Source organism: Pinus tabuliformis, chromosome J, assembly GCF_031772625.1.
Source record: "Pinus tabuliformis cultivar Carrire ecotype Pingquan chromosome J, CPIR1, whole genome shotgun sequence".
Lineage (NCBI taxonomy): Eukaryota > Viridiplantae > Streptophyta > Pinopsida > Pinales > Pinaceae > Pinus > Pinus tabuliformis.
This window is the reverse complement of record NC_142295.1, coordinates 554,554,322-554,572,970: the sequence shown is the minus strand read 5'-3', so window position 1 is coordinate 554,572,970 and position 18,649 is coordinate 554,554,322. Positions and strand designations below refer to the sequence as shown.

Sequence of the window (18,649 nt, the reverse complement as noted above, 5' to 3'; positions counted from 1 at the left end):
CCTCTTCCAATTCTGAATCCAGTGGTAAGCAACGATCTTGTTCTATTTTTATCGATGAAGATAAAGATGGAATGGATATGTATTAGTCTTTAGTTCATGTTATATTTTGGCGCATGTAGCCTCATCTATAAATGCTCCTTTTGGATTTTGTATGATGTAATTAGATTTGGGAGTTAATATAGACATGTTCCCTTCCAAAATGTCATTTATTTGTATCATTCTTATTTCGTGCAAGATAATGTGTTATTTAAAAAAAATCTCATATATATATGTATATTATTTTTTTAATATTGTGTTTTTCAGGTGTATACCTGTTTGATGGGGGTCATGTTTGCATGCTGTTCCATTCAAAACCTTTACCCATTTCCAAGTTTCACACAAATTAGGTTTTATTGAACTAATTTGGTATTTTAGTTATTTTCTTCAATTATATATAACTTTTGAAAAATATGATACTACTGCACCCACAATTCCTAATGTGTTATTTAAAAGAAGATATATATATATATGAGAGAGAGAGAGTATTTTTTATATATTGTGTTTTTCAGGTGTGTACCCATTTGTTGGGGGTTATGTTTCCATGGTGTTCCCATATCCAAAAGCTGTAACAATTTCCAAGTTTCATGCGACTTAGATTTTAAGAACTAAATTACTATTTTATTTATTTTCTTAAATCATATATAACATTTGAAAATATGATAATGCTGCACGATTCATAAATTTTGGTCTCACGTTGCACCTGCAATTCGTCTTTTGAATCTGATTATGTAACCTCTATTGGCTGTTATTAGGATTGTGCACGTTGGAATTATTTACGCAGCAAGCTTTCAAAATTTTCCATGAATGCTGATTTATTTAACTGTTCAGTCTTGACTGTTTCCGATCTTGGGGTGGGGATGTAACACTGGAATCTATCGTTAGGTATACTTAATAACAGATCCCGTGACAGATGCATGTTGTATTACCTATGGATCTGGATACACTAAGGATCCGAGTTTTATCTGAGAAGGATCTGTATCTGGATCCAATACATATCCTGACGTATTCAAGGAGAGGGATGAATGATTTGGTAACATAGCTGATATATTTCGGTATATAGATACTTATTTAATGATTGTGCCCAGAGGCGCTCTCCAGCCCATTATGGTAGAGATGTTGTAATGTGATGTTTAACATTTTGACTAAGTCAAATTACATAAAAATAAAAATAAAATATTTTTTTAAAAATAAAATTAAATAAAAAAGATTCATGTAATGTGATGCAAACATTTTAACTCAGTCAAAATAAAAATAACCCTATAAAATTAAAATAATAACAAAATAAAAATGGCCCATGGTATGCATGTGGAATGTAGCCTATTTAAAGGGGTAAATTAAACCAGCCTAGATCCATCTTAACTCCGGATCTACCAGTGCCGAGAGGGATCAAATCTTTTGATAAGTAAACCTTTTTTACAGTGAAAAGAGATTTGATCCCTCTCGGCGTTTAGTAGATCCGGGGTTAAGATGGATCTAGACTGGTTATTTATCAAGGCCAGTTAATCTTGTTCTGCGGACATCTTTGTGATTTCCTGATTGTAATATTTTGTTACTCTTTTATTGTCAATGTCTGATATAACTTTTATATTTTTATACATGGTAGTTATGTTTGAGATAACTTATTAATTTTGGGCAAAAGTTCTGGATGGGCTTTGCTTAGAATCAAACTTGGGATGCTAATATGGGATAGATTTGATCCCTCTCGGCGCTTGGTAGATGCTTGGTAGATCTGGGGTTAAGATGGATCTAGGCTGGTTATTTATCAGGGCCAGTTAACCTTGTCCTGCGGAGATCTTTGTGATTTCCTGATTGTCATATTTTGTTACTCTTTTATTGTCAATGTCTGATATAACTTTTATATTTTTATACATGGTAGTTATGTTTGAGATAACTTATTAATTTTGGGCAAAAGTTCTGGATGGGCTTTGCTTAGAGTCAAACTTGGGATGCTAATTTGTGCCTTATATATTTTTAGTTATGCACAAAAATACAATTGACATTGGTATGAAGTTCAGTGTGTTCATAATTTTATGATTGTCCGATTTTCAACCTTCTGTTATGTAGAGTGTGCCAACCTTTGGCTTGTAAATTGTAGTAAATGTAGCTTGGTATTTATAGAAGAAAATTGCTGCAGCAGGTAGTTCTTGTAGTTTTGTATTTTACCTAAATAATTCTTTGAACTTTTTTTGGCTTTATAATTTCATTAAGACAACTTGCAGTGCAAAACATTTGTCTGACATCAGTAAATTTCCAATGCAGAACTACCAAATAGGCCAGATTACGGATAAGCAAGTGAACGAAAATGTATGGAAGAATGTGTTTCAAGGAAAATTGACATATGTGCATTTTAACAAAGGGGAAGAGATGGCCCCGACTTTGTCAGGTCAGGGTGGGAGTTTGCTTGTTCGAAGACTACCCACTGCAGATCCAAAGTATGCATGACACTGTAGACATGTGTCTTACAAAATGCTTTTGTTTTCCTTAGAATTATTGCATGACAATTATATCTTTCTCACAAGTTGCTTTTGATTTCTATGGTTAGAATTTATCAATAATCTAGTAAAAAATTCTTTAATGTTAAATCTTTTATGACCTGATCTCATTTTTCTTTACGATTGGATCCAGTTTTTGGTTGGGAACATACTAACATCTTCTGGAATTTAAGAGGAGGCAAATATGTTTAATTTGCAGGCTTCACAAGGACTTTTGTGGATTATAATTTTATTTTATGGAGACTGGCTTATGAGTGCTTGGGTCTTGTTTTATTGGGTCATTTATCTGATTTTTTTGTAAATTCATGTGATACGTACTTAACAGTAATGCGTCTGTTAAAGAAAGAATCTAATTTATACTTTTTCTCAGAAAATAAATGGCTTATGTTTATCTATTTCATGTTGCCAGTTAACAATATTTTTCTGAAACAAAATGAAGTTTCTGCTTGAACTGCCGCTAAAACCAGCTCAGCTGATTCCTGTTAATCTCTAGATCTAGGCACATGCAATATGAACTAAGAAACAAATAGATTCTGCTTAATACTAGGTCTCGATACCAATGTTATGAACAAAGTTCATAAATGCAGCAGAATACTCAGAAGATCTGAAATACATATATATGCATATGATAGGACAAATACATTTATATAAGAATGTAAAAAAGATATGAGATATTTAATGTTACAAATGAGGGCCTGCTTATATACCTAGACAGGTGCTTCTTCATGAATGAACATTTCCGTAGAGACATGCCTCTTCATTAACTAATTATTATTAAATTAATCATTATTATTATTTATATTATATTTATATATTTTAATCATAACAGAAAACACCATTAAATGAAAGTTGCTTTTATATGTTTGGAAAGTTGACTTGATTTCGACACATTTTGCATTGAAGGCTGCATTATAATAAGAAACATAATATTTTTTTCTCATTTAAAAGAAAATACAGAAAAACATAGTTTATATCGAGTTTTATGATTCGTCATATTTTTGCATATAAAGGTCAGGATTCACCCATTTATGGAATATAATTTATTTACCTGCCTCAGTATGGAGGAAAATGCATCCTAGAAAATGACTACCAGAACCCCATGTTCTATCACATTGTAGAACATAGTTGCATTAGTCCTCCATTGAGGTATCAGTACTGGATCCTCCTCAGATCTGTGTATAGACGCCTCTGCCAAAAGTGGATCCCAGTAGATCTGAGGACAGATCTGTTTTAAAACCGGACATTCATAGGTTGATCTCGAAGCTTGGGTCCTTGATCATGAAACTAGTGTGTTTCTTTAATATGTCTAGGGAACCTTGCATTATAGATTTCCATTAGGGTAACTAAAATTTCTGGAGAATATTTGTGGGTGTGCGAATTTGTGAGTAAGGTCAGAAATTGTGAAAACTAGGGAAGAGAGAGAGAGAGAGAGAGAGAGAGAAGAAACCACCAGATTAATTAGGATTTTAGATTTGATTATATTTGATCTAGGTATAGAGGTTAATATATCAAGTTTGATAATTTGATTAGGTCTTGAACAACAAAAAATGATCAAATATGAGATGAAATAAATCAAGGAAAGTAAAGTTGATTCTGTTTTGACTTTGTGTGAGCTAATTAGCTAAGTGCGTGAAATGAAAGAGAGCTGAAAGGTGTACATGGAGCAATGTTGCATGAAGCGGGGACCAAGTGAGTGTGTTTTTTTGGAAGTGAAGCATTGGAAGTGTCATTTCCCAAAAATTCTTGGAAGAGAAGTGTCCCAGAAGCATCTAATATGTGTGTGTGTGTGTATCATTTCATGCATATTAAAATAACATCCAGAATGCCAAATTAGTTGCAGAATATATCAAAGCATGCATACTTGTACATAAATCGAGATAGAAATGGTATACATAGTACAATAATGATTAATTATTCGAGCATCAACCATCTAGAATCTAGATTCTTCTCCTCCTATCTAGCCTTTGCCTCTACCTTGATTCTTTCGGGACATTAGTCAACATTACCCAATTTTCATCAAACTGCCTAATCCAAGCCTTAAAATATGGTAGAAAAAACTTAACATGCCTAATCAATGATTTTGACTTGATTTAAGGGTACATTAAGGCGATGACAAAAGAGTTCAACAATCAACACCACCAACACTATGGTACATATAGGGCTTGGTGCTCTTGATTAAATGCCAATCACATACCCTCATATGCAATATAATCTAATGAAACGCTACAATCACATTGATTCTGAAATCCTAAAAATCGTTACTTCTGCTAAATTTTGAATGGGATATGAAATCCTTTTTTCTCCATATGAAGTTCAATGAGGTTGAAACCACTCTTAAACATCTCGAGTGATTTCATGGTAATGTTAAAAATTTAAGAAAGAATTTAACATTAGCATTTGGGAACATCTAGGAAGCATCTCGGGAGCACCTTGAGAGTGTCCAGGAAGCATGGTTCCTCACATAATAGTTCCAAAATTTCAGGAACCATGCAAATCCAGCCTGAAGCGAGGTTCCATTTTTTTAAAAGCATGATTTTGAGTGTGCTTCGCTCACGGTTCCGAGGTTTAGTGCGTGCGGGGGGGAGGGTTCTTGTAACAATGACATGGAGTATCCAATCCTTGTTTCAATGCTAACATTATGAATAGTGAACACTGAGCATTAAATCAATGCAACCGTTTTACTTATGGTGTGCTCTCAAAAAGGAGAGGCCTAGGGGCTTATTAACCATCCTAAGTGAGTGAGAGCGCTTTTAGCTAGGTTTTGAAATAAGAAATTTGCTAACTACACAAAGCAAATGGAAAGTTGCTCAGGTTAAGGAAAGGGAACACACAAGTTACAACAAGCAACCCAGGAAGGGGAGGAAACCTAGTCAATATACTTGGATGGTTTTGATATCCTCTTGCAACAAGCTTGGAAATACAATCACAATTGCGTGAAATACAGTCTCCAATTTTTTCTAAAAAAAGATTTGTCTATTTCCATTTTTCTTTTAAAATTTATTCACCTAAATTTTTATAAGATAAAGTATTTTAATCTAAAAGTCACCAAAATTTTCTAAAGACGTCTATAAAATCCTTATGAATTCGATTATTTTTATAAAATCCTTAAGGATTTGATTGTTTTGCAAAAATATTGCCAAACATTTTATGCTTGTCATTTTAAGAATTATTAGGATTTGTTAAGGTCTCTAGAGTCTACACTTTAAGATAAGTATGGATCCTTAAATTGTTTCCTATTTATATTCCAATTTGTTTTTCCTATTTTCCTAAAATTTTTGCATTTATATTCAACAGACATCCAAAATACCAAATTAGTTTTAGAAGACATGAAAACATGCATATTTTTACATAAATCAAGATAGATATGGCATCCATGATTAATTATTCGAGCATCAACCATCTAGATTCTAGCAATTACAAAAATACATCAAATTTTTAAGCATATCATAAAACATAAAACATTTAGAAGATAAAATCATCAAACATTCGAGTAATTTTCCACTTACTAGGAAGAGTAAGACAAGAAGGTTCAAATTCACAACAAGACTACAAGTCGAATCTATGACATAAGTAGTAAACTGTGAATATATCTACTAATCTCTCCTCCTTCCACCACGAACAGTACGTGAGCCTGCACGTGGTGGCAATGAAAATGGTAGCAGTGAAGAAGATGGTGGCTTTGGAAGTTGTTGCAGTCGAACTCATGAAGATGAAGCCCCTGCTGTTGGAAGCATGGAACCTGGGAACCAAGGGACCAGATGAGGGTGGCATCTCAACTCAATCATCATCATCCTGGATAAGAGCATCCTCCAGTTGCTCTGATTGCAACACTCCATCGTCCAAAGTGGGCTCCTTTGGATTTTTGTCCCAAACCTTGAAGTCTTTATTAGTCTTTGCATCATCACAGTAATGGCCCAACAATCACAAGTTGTAGTGAACATAAACCAAGCTCTCTACTCAATCTAAATTTAACCTGTTCATTTTAACACTGTGGATGAAAGAATAAGAGCTCCATCACCTCTCTGCAGAAGAAGTGTTTACCACTTGTGATAGCACCCACAATTCCAAAGTTTGCAGAAGTGGAGTAGCATCTACATGCATGTTCCATCACTCAAGAAAATATAAATTCTCTCGATCTCTAATTGTATGCATGCTTGCAAATGGGCCAATGCTAAGTGTATAGTTGCTCAAATGTTTCTGTAGCATGGTAGGCTCCTCCTCATCATGGACTAATTTGTCCAATGCTTTCATATAACCAAGATAGAACCTCTGGATATAGGTGTGGTTTTATCCCACCCCCCAGGTGCTGCGATTGAAAGCCATGATGGATGATAGCATTTAGGTGTTAGAACATATGCTAAGGCATGTAATGGAATGTTTAGCATATCCCATCGTTTTTCCACCTCTGCACGAATATAATTGTACAAGGTGATATCTCTAGGCTCAAAAATGTCTTTAATTTGCCCCAACACACTATCCATTTGGTGATACACCTCCCCAATTTGGTTTTGTGAATTGCAAAACATATTTAATCTGTGACCAAAAGTAACTATTAAGAATAGTGTCCTTGGCTACATTAGCACCATCTCTATCAATGTGAATGTCATCCCATGATTCAGAGGTCACCATATTAGTTAAAACTTGTCTCATTTTCACTAGCCGCATAAAGGTGAGATAATAACTTGCAAATCTTGTTTTTGCAAGTTTAAGCAACGACAACTTTGGAGTAAGTGCCATAAAAGTAGTTTACCCTTGTATGCCCTGTGTGTGATAAATTTAATGAGTTGTTTCCCTCTCTAGTAAAGCTCATTAATCCATCCAGATTCTTTATGCTTCACAATATCATGCATCAAAAGGTTAAATGTGTGCACCAAGCACCCAGACCAAAATATGTGTAAACGAGTACTCTTAATAATTTTTCTTGCTGCCTTACAATTTGCTGCATTATCAATGATCACTTGCGCCAAATTATAGGGACCAACATTTTTGATTGGTTGCAATAGGAGATCTGCAATGTTTTGGGAAGTTGCACTGATGGAGGAGTCATGACATGCAGTAAACACTGCACCACTAGAAGAAACACCAAGAACATTTATCAAATATTGGTTTCTAACATTTGTCCACCCATCTGATACAATGGATACCCCACAATCCACCCACTCATTTGTAAATTGTGTCAAAGCTCTTTGAACTTTTGCTTTCTCTTTCTAATAACAAAATTCTAGCTTTCTCATACTTGGGGCTCTTGTAGCCTTATAGGCTTCATTGATGCCAATAGTGAGAGCAAAGCACATTGAATGGTACACTGCAAGCACAAAGAAACCAGACTATCTTTCCATCTACAACATCCCTCCCAGCAACATTCAAGAAATCCCCTATTGGTCTTCTACTTCTAGTGGTTGCAAAAGTACCATGAGGAGATGAGCTACCAAATTTAGAGGTTCCACTTGATTCAAAATGAGTTTTTTGTTGTGCAACCTCCTCTATTTGGATGTATTTTCTTCTTTGTTCAGTTGAAATTTGAAACCTTAGGGCAATTGCGATCCCCACGACACCCTTTTTCTCATCACTTTCCAACACCCCACAAAAATGGCTCCTCACACGGGTATATGAACACTATATGATTTTCCTCCATGACAACCATGAGGGCACAAAAACTTGTAGCTTCCACCACCTTATCCCCCTTCAAGTTTGGTCACATAATTCCACATGGGTGTCAATGCAACTTTCCCCTCTTGCATTTCAGTGTCCTTTTCATCCCCTTCCTCCTCATCATACATTGGGTCACTCATATGGGGACCAATCTCCTCTTGTTCTTCTTCCCTTCTATTCCTACTCCCCCTTACCATCATGAAAAACAAAAGTGGATGATACATAAAAGCCAAAAGAACACTATTTTGGAATATGAATATAGATGGACAACCTGCAATGAAATGAGCAAGAAGAAAGAATGTGTAATGTCCCTTCCTAAATTATTTTGGAACATGATTTATTTCTACATTTTGGGGCCAATTTTGGAGATGGGGCCCATTCGATTTTATTAGGAGCCTTAAGAGTTAGAAGTAAGTTATTTTGGTTTTGTTCACACAAGGAAAATAAGCACTTCCTAAGCCAATAGTTCGAATTGCATGAGAGGGAAAATCGATGGTTTAGTGACAGACCCATGAAGGAGGGAGAAAGACTCCACGAAATCTATAAAAGGAAGGCAACACTCCTCATTTCATCATTCTTGGCTTATTGAATTTGATTTTGTTGCTCGAGCTGTTTAGTCGGGTCACTTACTGTTTAGCAAGAGTTTTCCAAGCAGAGAACTCACTCTTTCTTTGGGGGACTTCAAGTGCCACCCTAGAGAGGTTCATCCATTATCATCCGAAGGAGATTTGTAGAGAAATTTCCAGCATTTGTATACAGTTCGCCCCAACAATGCGTATTTCTGGAGGACACAATAGTGTATCTAGTGTGACCATTGCAACATTCTATCGGAGGACTATTTCTTGCTAGGAGAAATAAGGGAAGTATTGGTGGAGTTGATTGCTACATTTTCCGGAGTGTTTGAGGAGGATTTTTTTGGTGTATTGGCGGGCATTGTGCTTCAACAGATTTGGAGGGCGTAGGGCCTTTTGGGGGTCGAATTTGGAAGGTCAAAACCAGACCAAACCATTTTTGGGTTTTTCTGGGTTTTTGACAAGGACCCTAGATATAAATTTGCAGAATTTTCTGAGCATTGGAGGTGGGGTTTTTAGCCATATCTTTGCAGCAGACAATGCAAAATTGTTGGGGAGTTCACAATGCCTTTTGAGGCTGAATTTGGAAGTTCAAAATCCGGCCAAACCATTTTTGTGTTTTTCTGGGTTTTGGACAAGGATCCCAGATATAAAGTCTCATAATTTTCTGAGCACTAGAAGTGGGGGTTTAAGCCATATCTTTGCAGCAGACAGTGCAGAATCGTTGGGGATTGCACAGTGCTTTTGGGGGTTGATTTTGGGAGGTCAAAATCAGGCCAAACCATTTTTGGGTTTTTGTGGGTTTTGGTCAAGGAGCTTGGGGCTGAATTTGTAGCATTTTCCAAGTAGCAGAAGTGGGGTTTCTTACAATTCCTTTCCAGCCAGTGGTGCAATTTTTTGGGCAACACAAAGCATTAGAGGAGCAAACATTTTCCAGTACTTGATATCATTGTCTCATCACTTGGATTCTGTCATGCTTGCCATTGAGTCAAGCCCAGGTGCATTCATCCATATTGTTGTATTGCTCCATTGATTAATAAAATAGCTCAACTGGTTCTTACTTCTGGAGTTTTAATAAGCATTTGTTGATTGTTTTTATTTCCTATGTCACAAATTGATTTTGTTTTGCATATCACTGTTTATTTAAGTTTGGAACATTACAGTGGTATCAGAGCATGATCTTGGCCCAACTGTGGGTAACCAGTAATATCATGGGAGATTTGGGCATGTATGCACAGTGACGGGTTACACCATACACCACCCATGGCTCAAGGGAGATTTAGTATGCAGGAATTTTGGGGTGGAATCCGCTAGAACGATGAGAGGTTGGCTCAGTTGAGGAAGGTGTCAGACCAGATCCATCCTTGTCCTTACAACAGAGACACTAGAGGTGCACAAGTCGTGGGAGTACAACCATCTACACTATGTGGGGAAATCCCATAGAATCAGGGCACTAGGTCTCCTGTAAAGGAGCAGGTAGGCCAAAGACAGTTAGAGGATGAGTCAAGGAGAGAATTTTGCTGGTGGAGACCTAGTTAAAGACATTAGGGGCTTGAGGAGGAGATTGAGCATGAGGCAGAGGACACGCGGGAGTGTGAGGAGCACATTGGTATACCTAGTGTGGCATAGGAGTCACCATTGTTGGAGACCTCTTTGATAGCACCAGTTGACACCTTGGGGGAGAGAGAAGAGCATACATTGATGAGGTGCCAGGAGACACAAACATGTCCACTGTTGAGAAGGTGACATCCCTTGTTGAGGTATTTAGGGTTGTGACCAAGTTTTCAGGTGATAGTAGCGCATGATGGGATGATGAGGTGACAAGAGACATCACCACCCTTGATGAAGATCCGATAGGTACAAAGGCACCCAGATCTACAATAGAGTTGCGGGATGACAACCACCTACAACAACATGGAGAGAACATAGAGGGGCGTGAGCTAGTCATGGAGAGGCAGTTCGTGACTCATGTTGAGCCCATGGTGGAGGAGGACGAGCAGTCTTCTTTGGGGCCAACCACTAACTTAGAGCTGATAGATGCATAGACCGTCAACAAAATTGCAGTGCTTCTAGATAATAACTCTCTCTGGGATTATATAGATGGGGCTTGCAACATTGCTAGACTACCTTTGCACAACGGAGAGAGATGTAAAGACTCCCCGACAAATTTTATGTGATGACTAGGATGGTGAGTTGAGGCGACATGAGTGGCGGAGGGTGCAACATGTTGATTTGGGGTAGCATTGGATGTGCTCTAATGACGAAATTTGGTGGAGAGGTTGGGGCACAGGAGATCTCCAATACCCAGAAAGGCTTTGGGCAGATTCTAAACAGATCAAGAGATATTAAAATAATTAATATTTTAATGGAGTCCCTAAGTCTAAACTTAGGGAAATAAAATATTAATGTGTATTAATATGAATCTATGTTAGAGTGGTCCAAAAGACATGGATCAAGCCAGATCTAATCTTAGTTGTTGATTAGGGACTTAATCTCGGCCATTGATATGTCAACGAGAAAAGTATAAGAGGAGGCTTGAAGGTCACTTGGAGAATACACCAGAGTGATCAGTGATTCTATTCTCTAGAGCGGGGTTTGATAAGAGAGTTAGAATCAGTGATTGGGAGAGCAACTGAGGGGCATTGAATACAGAGAGACAAAGAGGCAGAGATAGTGCCGGGATAACAGTAGAGCAACCAAAGAGAGACGTAGGAGCAGCCAATGCTCACACAAGGCCATGCAGGGGCAGCTAAGTGTTGCGCAGAGCACCAGAGGGGCTAGCGTAGCTGATGCAGAGGCTCAAAGAGCTGACGCAGGGCCTCCTGGGGCTGACACAGTGCCACTGCTGGGCTAGGCGAGGCTGATGCAGTCTAGATTGGGCAGATGCTAGGGCTTCTAGGGCAAATTGGCGCTGAGTAGTTGCTGGAAGGATTATCCAGGGTTTCAGCCAATAGAGTTGTCAGAAATCGAGTGGTATTACTGCTAAGGAAATTCTCTGGTGGGTAGGCCAGTTTCGGCACGCAGATTATACTCTGATATTGCTTAATAAGAAAACCCTCAGATAGCTGCACCGGTTTTCCCGCATTGGGTTTTTCCGGGGACATTGGTCCAAAAATAATGGTGTCATGTGGTGTGTTTGTTCTTGTTTCTTTTAATTGTTGATCTGTAATATGTTGAGCATGCGCTGGTGTTTATTTTCAATATTTATTTTGTAAATAACTTGTTAAAGAAGAAATAACAAGTAGGTAGGAATAAATTAGAAAAAGTGCATGAAGGGTTTCTAACTAAGAAAAATTAGAAACTTCAACATGGTATCAGAGTGTGATTGCAGATTACAGGAGGACTAAAAGACATGGATCAAGCCAGATCTAATCTTAGTTGTTGATTAGGGACTTAATCTCGGCCATTGATATGTCAACGAGAAAAGTATAAGAGGAGGCTTGAAGGTCACTTGGAGAATACACCAGAGTGATCAGTGATTCTATTCTCTAGAGCGGGGTTTGATAAGAGAGTTAAAATCAGTGATTGGGAGAGCAACTGAGGGGCATTGAATACAGAGAGACAAAGAGGCAGAGATAGTGCCGGGATAACAGTAGAGCAACCAAAGAGAGACGTAGGAGCAGCCAATGCTCACACAGGGCCATGCAGGGGCAGCTAAGTGCTGCGCAGAGCACCAGAGGGGCTAGCGTAGCTGATGCAAGGCCTCAAAGAGCTGACGCAGGGCCTCCTGGGGCTGACACAGTGCCAGTGCTGGGCTAGGAGAGGCTGATGCAGTCTAGATTGGGCAGATGCTAGGGCTTCTGGGGCAAATTGGTGCTGAGTAGTTGCTGGAAGGATTATCCAGGGTTTCATCCAATAGAGTTGTCAGAAATCGAGTGGTATTACTGCTAAGGAAATTCTTTGGTGGGTAGGCCAGTTTCGGCACGCAGATTATACTCTGATATTGCTTAATAAGAAAACCCTCAGATAGCTGCACCGGTTTTCCCGCATTGGGTTTTTCCGGGGACATTGGTCCAAAAATAATGGTGTCATGTGGCGTGTTTGTTCTTGTTTCTTTTAGTTGTTGATCTGTAATATGTTGAGCATGCACTGGTGTTTATTTTCAGTATTTATTTTGTAAATAACTTGTTAAAGAAAAAATAACAAGTAGGTAGGAATAAATTAGAAAAAGTGCATGAAGGGTTTCTAACTAAGGAAAATTAGAAACTTCAACATGGTATCAGAGTGTGATTGCAGATTACAGGAGGACTAAAAGACATCAACCGAGCGGAGCAATAGCAGCAGAAAACAACTCTCCCGAGGTGAAAGAAGCTGTTTCTAGCAGCATAGAAGCCAAGAAGTGTGACGCAAACCCAGCCAGAGCCACACAGAAGAAGTCGGGAGCTGCGCAGAGCCTTAGAGAGGCCAGCGTTGCTGACGCAGAGGGCCAAAGGGTTGATGTAGGGCATCCCACGGCTGACGCAGATCCATTTGGGGTGACGCAGAGCCAGCGTGAGGTAGAGAAGGGCTGACACAGTTCACAGAGAGGTAGTTGTTGGAGTCTAGAAGGCTGTGGAAATATTGCAGAGTGTCGCTGGTGAGGTACTGTAGTTAGAACATTACCTGACAGAGCAGGGCTAGAGGAGTTATTACCGAGGGTTTCTAGCCGAGGAACCTGGATCAGCAGTGCAGTTGCTTCAGAGTAGGAGGCATCTCAACCAACGATAGAAGGATTTCCAGGAGGAAAATCAAGACTCAGAGGGAGTCTAGAAGAGAACTTCCAGATGGGAAGTAGAGACTCAGAGGAGTCGAACAAAGAACTTCTAGGAGGGAAGTAGAGGAGTGTCATGGCACTACACGGGGTAAAAGACCAGGATAGACTGGACGGAGCATTGAACTTTGCAGTCTGGAAGGCCAGAATCTTATCAGTGTTGACAGGAATCGTGTCAAGAACTTCGCCTTGAAGGTTATAGCTATCCTAGTCGACCCCAATGATAACGACAAGTACGAAGAGGCGATGGCGAGGGCCAAGTGCATTATCCTTGACGGAGTCAAGGATCATGTGGTACCACATATAGCTGAGAAGGAAACAACAGTTGAGATGTGGGAGGCTCTCAAGAACCTATACCACCATACTTCTGTGCAGAGAAGAATGCTGTTCGAGAACCAGATGAGGTCGTATCAGATGAAGAAGGGTCAATCGATTGATACCTTCCTCGGAGGACTGAATGAGAATTGAGACCAGTTGACTGCTATAGGAGCGACACCGGATCAGGAGCTTATGGTGAGGACAGCCCTGAATGCTGTCTCAGAAGATTGGGAAGTGTTTTTCTAGAGTATCCTGGGCAGAGGGAGTCTCCCACCTTGGGACGAGATGTGGGCAGCTCTTCCCCAGGAAGAGATCAGACGGCAGCCGAAGACAGGTAACACCAGCAAAGGGATCAAGGTCAAGCAGGAGGAGGAGGATGTGGCCCTAGCATATGAGAGAAAGCAGGAGAAGCGGAAGAAGAAAGATTTCTCCAAGATCAAGTGCTTCCATTGTGGGGAGCTGGGTCATTATGCGACCCAGTATCCAAGGAAGAAGAGTAAGGGAGAGTCTTCCGAGACTAAGGCCACGCCAGCACGGGCAAAGAAGGAAGTTTTGACAAACGATGACTGTGTCATGAGTGTACATGCACCACTTGAGCAGAAGTGGGGAGACATCGAGCTGTAGTCAGGTGGACTATAGGCGATGAGGAGCAGGATCCTTGAGGTACCCAGCCTCTTGGATTAGACCTTGCTACGGGAGTCTCGAAGAGGAGTAGCAGGACTGGTTGAGTCGGGTAGTGACGGATGCGAATGGAGCGGCAGAGAGAGCTACAGTGCAGGAGTCCTGAGATAGCGCAGAGCTAGCAGGTTGCAGCAGTGCGAGAGGCATAGGAGTGTTGCACCAGTGCAAGAAGGCACATAGAGGTGTGCAATGGTGCGAGATGCAAGAGAGTTGTTGCAGCAGTGCAGAGGTCAGAGAGGGAGCACTTGTCATCGGCAGAGAGAGCTTCAGCATCAGAGGGTATTTCTAGCCCAATAGGGAGGTTAGTTGGGAGATCAGTTACTTACTTCTCAGTAACTGAGTTGCAGTGTAGCAGTGAGCAGCACGATGCAACATGATGAGAGGAGGTGCAGTGCTGGGAGAAAGGACCAGCAGTAGCACGGATGCAAAGGGAGCTGTCGTACAGATGTAGTAGTGGTAGTGGTAGAACCATGGCCAGCAGTACAGGAGGCAGCAGTGCAAAGGATGTTGGGAAGGAAGGCCTAGCATCAACCAATGTTTTAAGACTCTGACTCCGACTCCAACTCGGCCGAGGATCGACTCCGACTCTGACTCCGAAACGGTAATGACTCGGCTGGCTCGATTTCAATGACTCGGTCGTTGTAAAAAATACATTAAATATTTTTTTTTTTTATTAAAAAACATAATTTTAAATATTTTAAACATAATTTTAAAGATTTTTATTCATGTTTCCAAACACACAGCATTATAATATAGATGGAAGACAACATATGATCAAAGTAGGCTCATGAACCAATCCACTATATCAAAATGGTACCCAATGGCAATACATAGTCAACTGTCATACATGATCAAAGACTCAAAACAAAATACAAATAACCAAGGAGGCTAGAAATGGCCTCTACAACAAAAGTAAACTGTGATGGTGACCAGACTGCAATACTAGTTCTACTGGCTAGTAGCTACTGCCAGAGGAGCCAAGATCATCTCGACCAATCTCTGGATCATCATCATCAGAGTCAGACAAGGGGCCCCATGGCTCCTCATCATCATCATCATCTCCAACTGCAACTGTAGAAGTGGTACCAGTACCACTAGCAGGCTGTGCAGCAGATGCAAGCTGAGATAGAGTAGATATGCAGCTGCGCTTCTGTCGTGGCTGAGCAGAGGAAGCACCTACAACTGGAGTCCTTGCTGGCTGTGAGACTGAGGCTGGTGGATTGGGATCTGCATTCAACTGAACAGGCTGAAGTTGAACAACATGTTCAAGTTCATCAAGATCCTCATCAGGATCAAACTCTGGTGGACGACTCTCCACTACCCAATCTGATGTTGGATCAATGTCTTCCAACACAATGGGATCTGAATCAGGTCTTTTGTTCAGCGATTGGTTTCTTCTGAGCCGAAGGTTGTATTGGACAAAAACTAGATCATTCAACCGTTTTTGATCCAAACGGTTTCTCTTCTTTGTGTGAATCCTCTCAAAGACAGACCAATTGCGCTCACACCCAGATGCACTGCAAGTTTGACTCAAAATACGAATTGCAAACCTTTGCAATTGAGGGCACTTGCCACCAAAGGCCTCCCACCATTGTGCTGCAAAAAACATAGGAGTGTAATGAATTATGAGTTAGATGAAGGCTGAAGCTCAACAAAATACAAATTATATCTAACTTTCAAATTATAAATGATTTAACAAACTTTAATAAAAAAAGTAAAACTGTAAAACCATTAAGAAATTGAAAATTGAAATCTTTGTTTACCTGGCTCATCTGCTTCTCTTGCAATCTTTGCTAGGTTCTTCCCAAAGGTACTTGTTGCATTGCTGAAGGATGTGACCTGTTGATGTATCTCCAGCTGATCAGACTCCGATGGGATCATGCGTTCAATGCAATCAACCAGTCCATCTCTGACCTCCCCCCTCAAAGCTCCTGACTCCTTAGCTTTATAATGATACCGTGGGTTCAAAAAATACCCAGCTGCATGTATAGGGCGATGGAGTTGATTGTTCCATCTTTCATCAATGATTGCCCAAATGGGCCCATACTTTGCCACTCTATCCTTGTATGCTGTCTTTATTTGCTCCTTTGCTTGATCCATAGCCTCATAAATGAAGCCCATAGCCAACCTTTCCCCATCCACCAACCGCAACACCTTAACTAGTGGCTCAGCAAGCTTCACAATCTCTGCTGCCTTTCTCCAAAAAGTTTCTTCATGGACTTTCCTTTTCAATTCTTTGCCTTCTGGTTTGTTAGACCAATTGCTTTGATTCCATTCATCACTGGAAAACATCTTTTGCAAGTTTCTATGTTGGGAAAGCATAGATTGCAATGTCAAAAAATGTGTAGCAAATCTAGTGATGGCAGGCCTAATAATATCCTTGCCTCCAGTGTGTTTCCTCATGAGACTCAAAACCAGTGTATGATTGTAGATAAATTTTGTTATGCTTTTGGCATGATCTACAGTGTTTCTGACCCAATCTAATTTTCCAATATCCTCAAGCATGAGGTCTATGCAATGTGCAGCGCATGGGGTCCAAAAGATGGTCTTGTGTTTTTCCTCTAACAGTTTACCAACAAGAACATAGTTAGAGGCATTATCTGTGATGATTTGAACAACATTAGCCACCCCCACCTCCTCAATAACCTGATCCAATAGCTGAAACAACAAGTGGCCATCTTTTACCATATCAGATGCATCAACTGATTTTAAAAACATGGTTCCCTGTGGGCAGAAGACAAGAAAGTTTATGATGGTACGGTTTCTTTGATCAGTCCATCCATCTGACATGATGGTACACCCTGTTCTTGCCCATGAGTCCCTGAACTCTTGCAAATACTCATTAATGGATTGAATTTCTTTCTGCAAACGAAACCCCCTTAGCTCTTGCATAGTAGGGCCTTTGAAGCCTTTTCCAGCAGCATGTATGGCATCAAACATAGGCTCATAATATGGTGAACGAGCAGCATTAAAGGGGATATGAGCATCATACCACCATCTAGCTATGTAGTCACAAGCAGTGTCCCTCAATTCTTTCTTCCAATGGTCATCTAAAGTGGGCTGAATTTGACCTTTACTAACTTCAGGACCATGTGCATCTGATGGAGAGGAGGGAGTGAAATAACTTTTGATAGTCACATCACCCTTTGTCAAATTCATTCTACCCTTTCCCTTATCTTGAACAGAACCAAAAGAGGGAGGAACATAACGGAAAGGGTTGGATGCCTCAGTTTGAGGGATAGAGGAAGAACCCTCAAAATCATAGTGGGGGTTGGTAGCCATCATTTTTTGTATCTCCCTCTTCCTCCCAATTTCAGCCTGTATCTCTTTTTGCCTAGCCTTATCTTCTTTAAATTTCTCAAAGCTGGCCAACGAATTCTTTCTAATCTCCCCAATTTCTGATGAGGTACATGGGGTAATTTGGCCTCTAATCCCTGCCAAGTGTTGTTTCAGCCTATTAATGCCCCCAGGACCTTCCTTAATTTTCCTATGGCAAAATTTGCAATGCATCTGACTATCAACCATTTCAACATATGCCCAAGCAGGATCTTTTGCTCTAGGTGCCATTTTTTGACTAGGAAAACAATATGAAAATGAAAAAAAAAAAATTGATTCAATGTTCATTTATTTGACAAAAAACACTCTATAAGCTTTCTTGATATGCACCTAAAATTTACTAAGTAAAAACAGATTTATAGAGGTGGAAAAAAATACCTCCAAGCACAAACTGTCTCCTCAAGCTTGCTCCAAGAATCAGCTCCTCAATGCTGCTCCAAATGGCTGCCCAAGAAGCTCCTCACTCCAGCTACAATGCTCTTCCAAGACTCCTCACTGCTGCTCCAAAACAAGCTCAAGAACTGCTCACTAATTCTCTAAGAAGATTCTCACTCAAATGCATAAGATTGCTGTGAGTGAATGAGAGCATTTGGGTGTCTTAAATAGGGTTTGGGAGGGGGAAATGGACCCCAAAAGCATTTAACAAATTACTATTACCCTTTGGAATCCATAAACTGCATTTAACTTTGTCAAAATTTACCAAAAAAGTGAAATTTTTTTATCATTTACGCTGCCCAGCCGTCCCAACAGTGACTCGGCCGAGTCATAACGGACCCGGACGGGTTGACCGAGTCACATATGACTCGGCC

The 18,649-nt window shown here is 39.9% G+C and overlaps 1 protein-coding gene across 2 annotated transcripts in view; it reads left to right on the top strand.

Annotated features, from left to right (window-relative positions):
• LOC149228210 (mitochondrial ATP-independent inner membrane protease subunit 2-like) overlaps nucleotides 1–18,649 on the top strand; it is a 124,500-nt gene that overhangs the window by 25,240 nt on the left and 80,611 nt on the right. For both annotated transcript variants that reach the window (XM_089378102.1, XM_089378103.1), the window contains exon 2: nucleotides 2,299–2,471. In XM_089378102.1, the coding sequence (XP_089234228.1) occupies nucleotides 2,299–2,471 (173 nt within the window). The remainder of the gene's footprint in view (nucleotides 1–2,298; nucleotides 2,472–18,649) is intronic.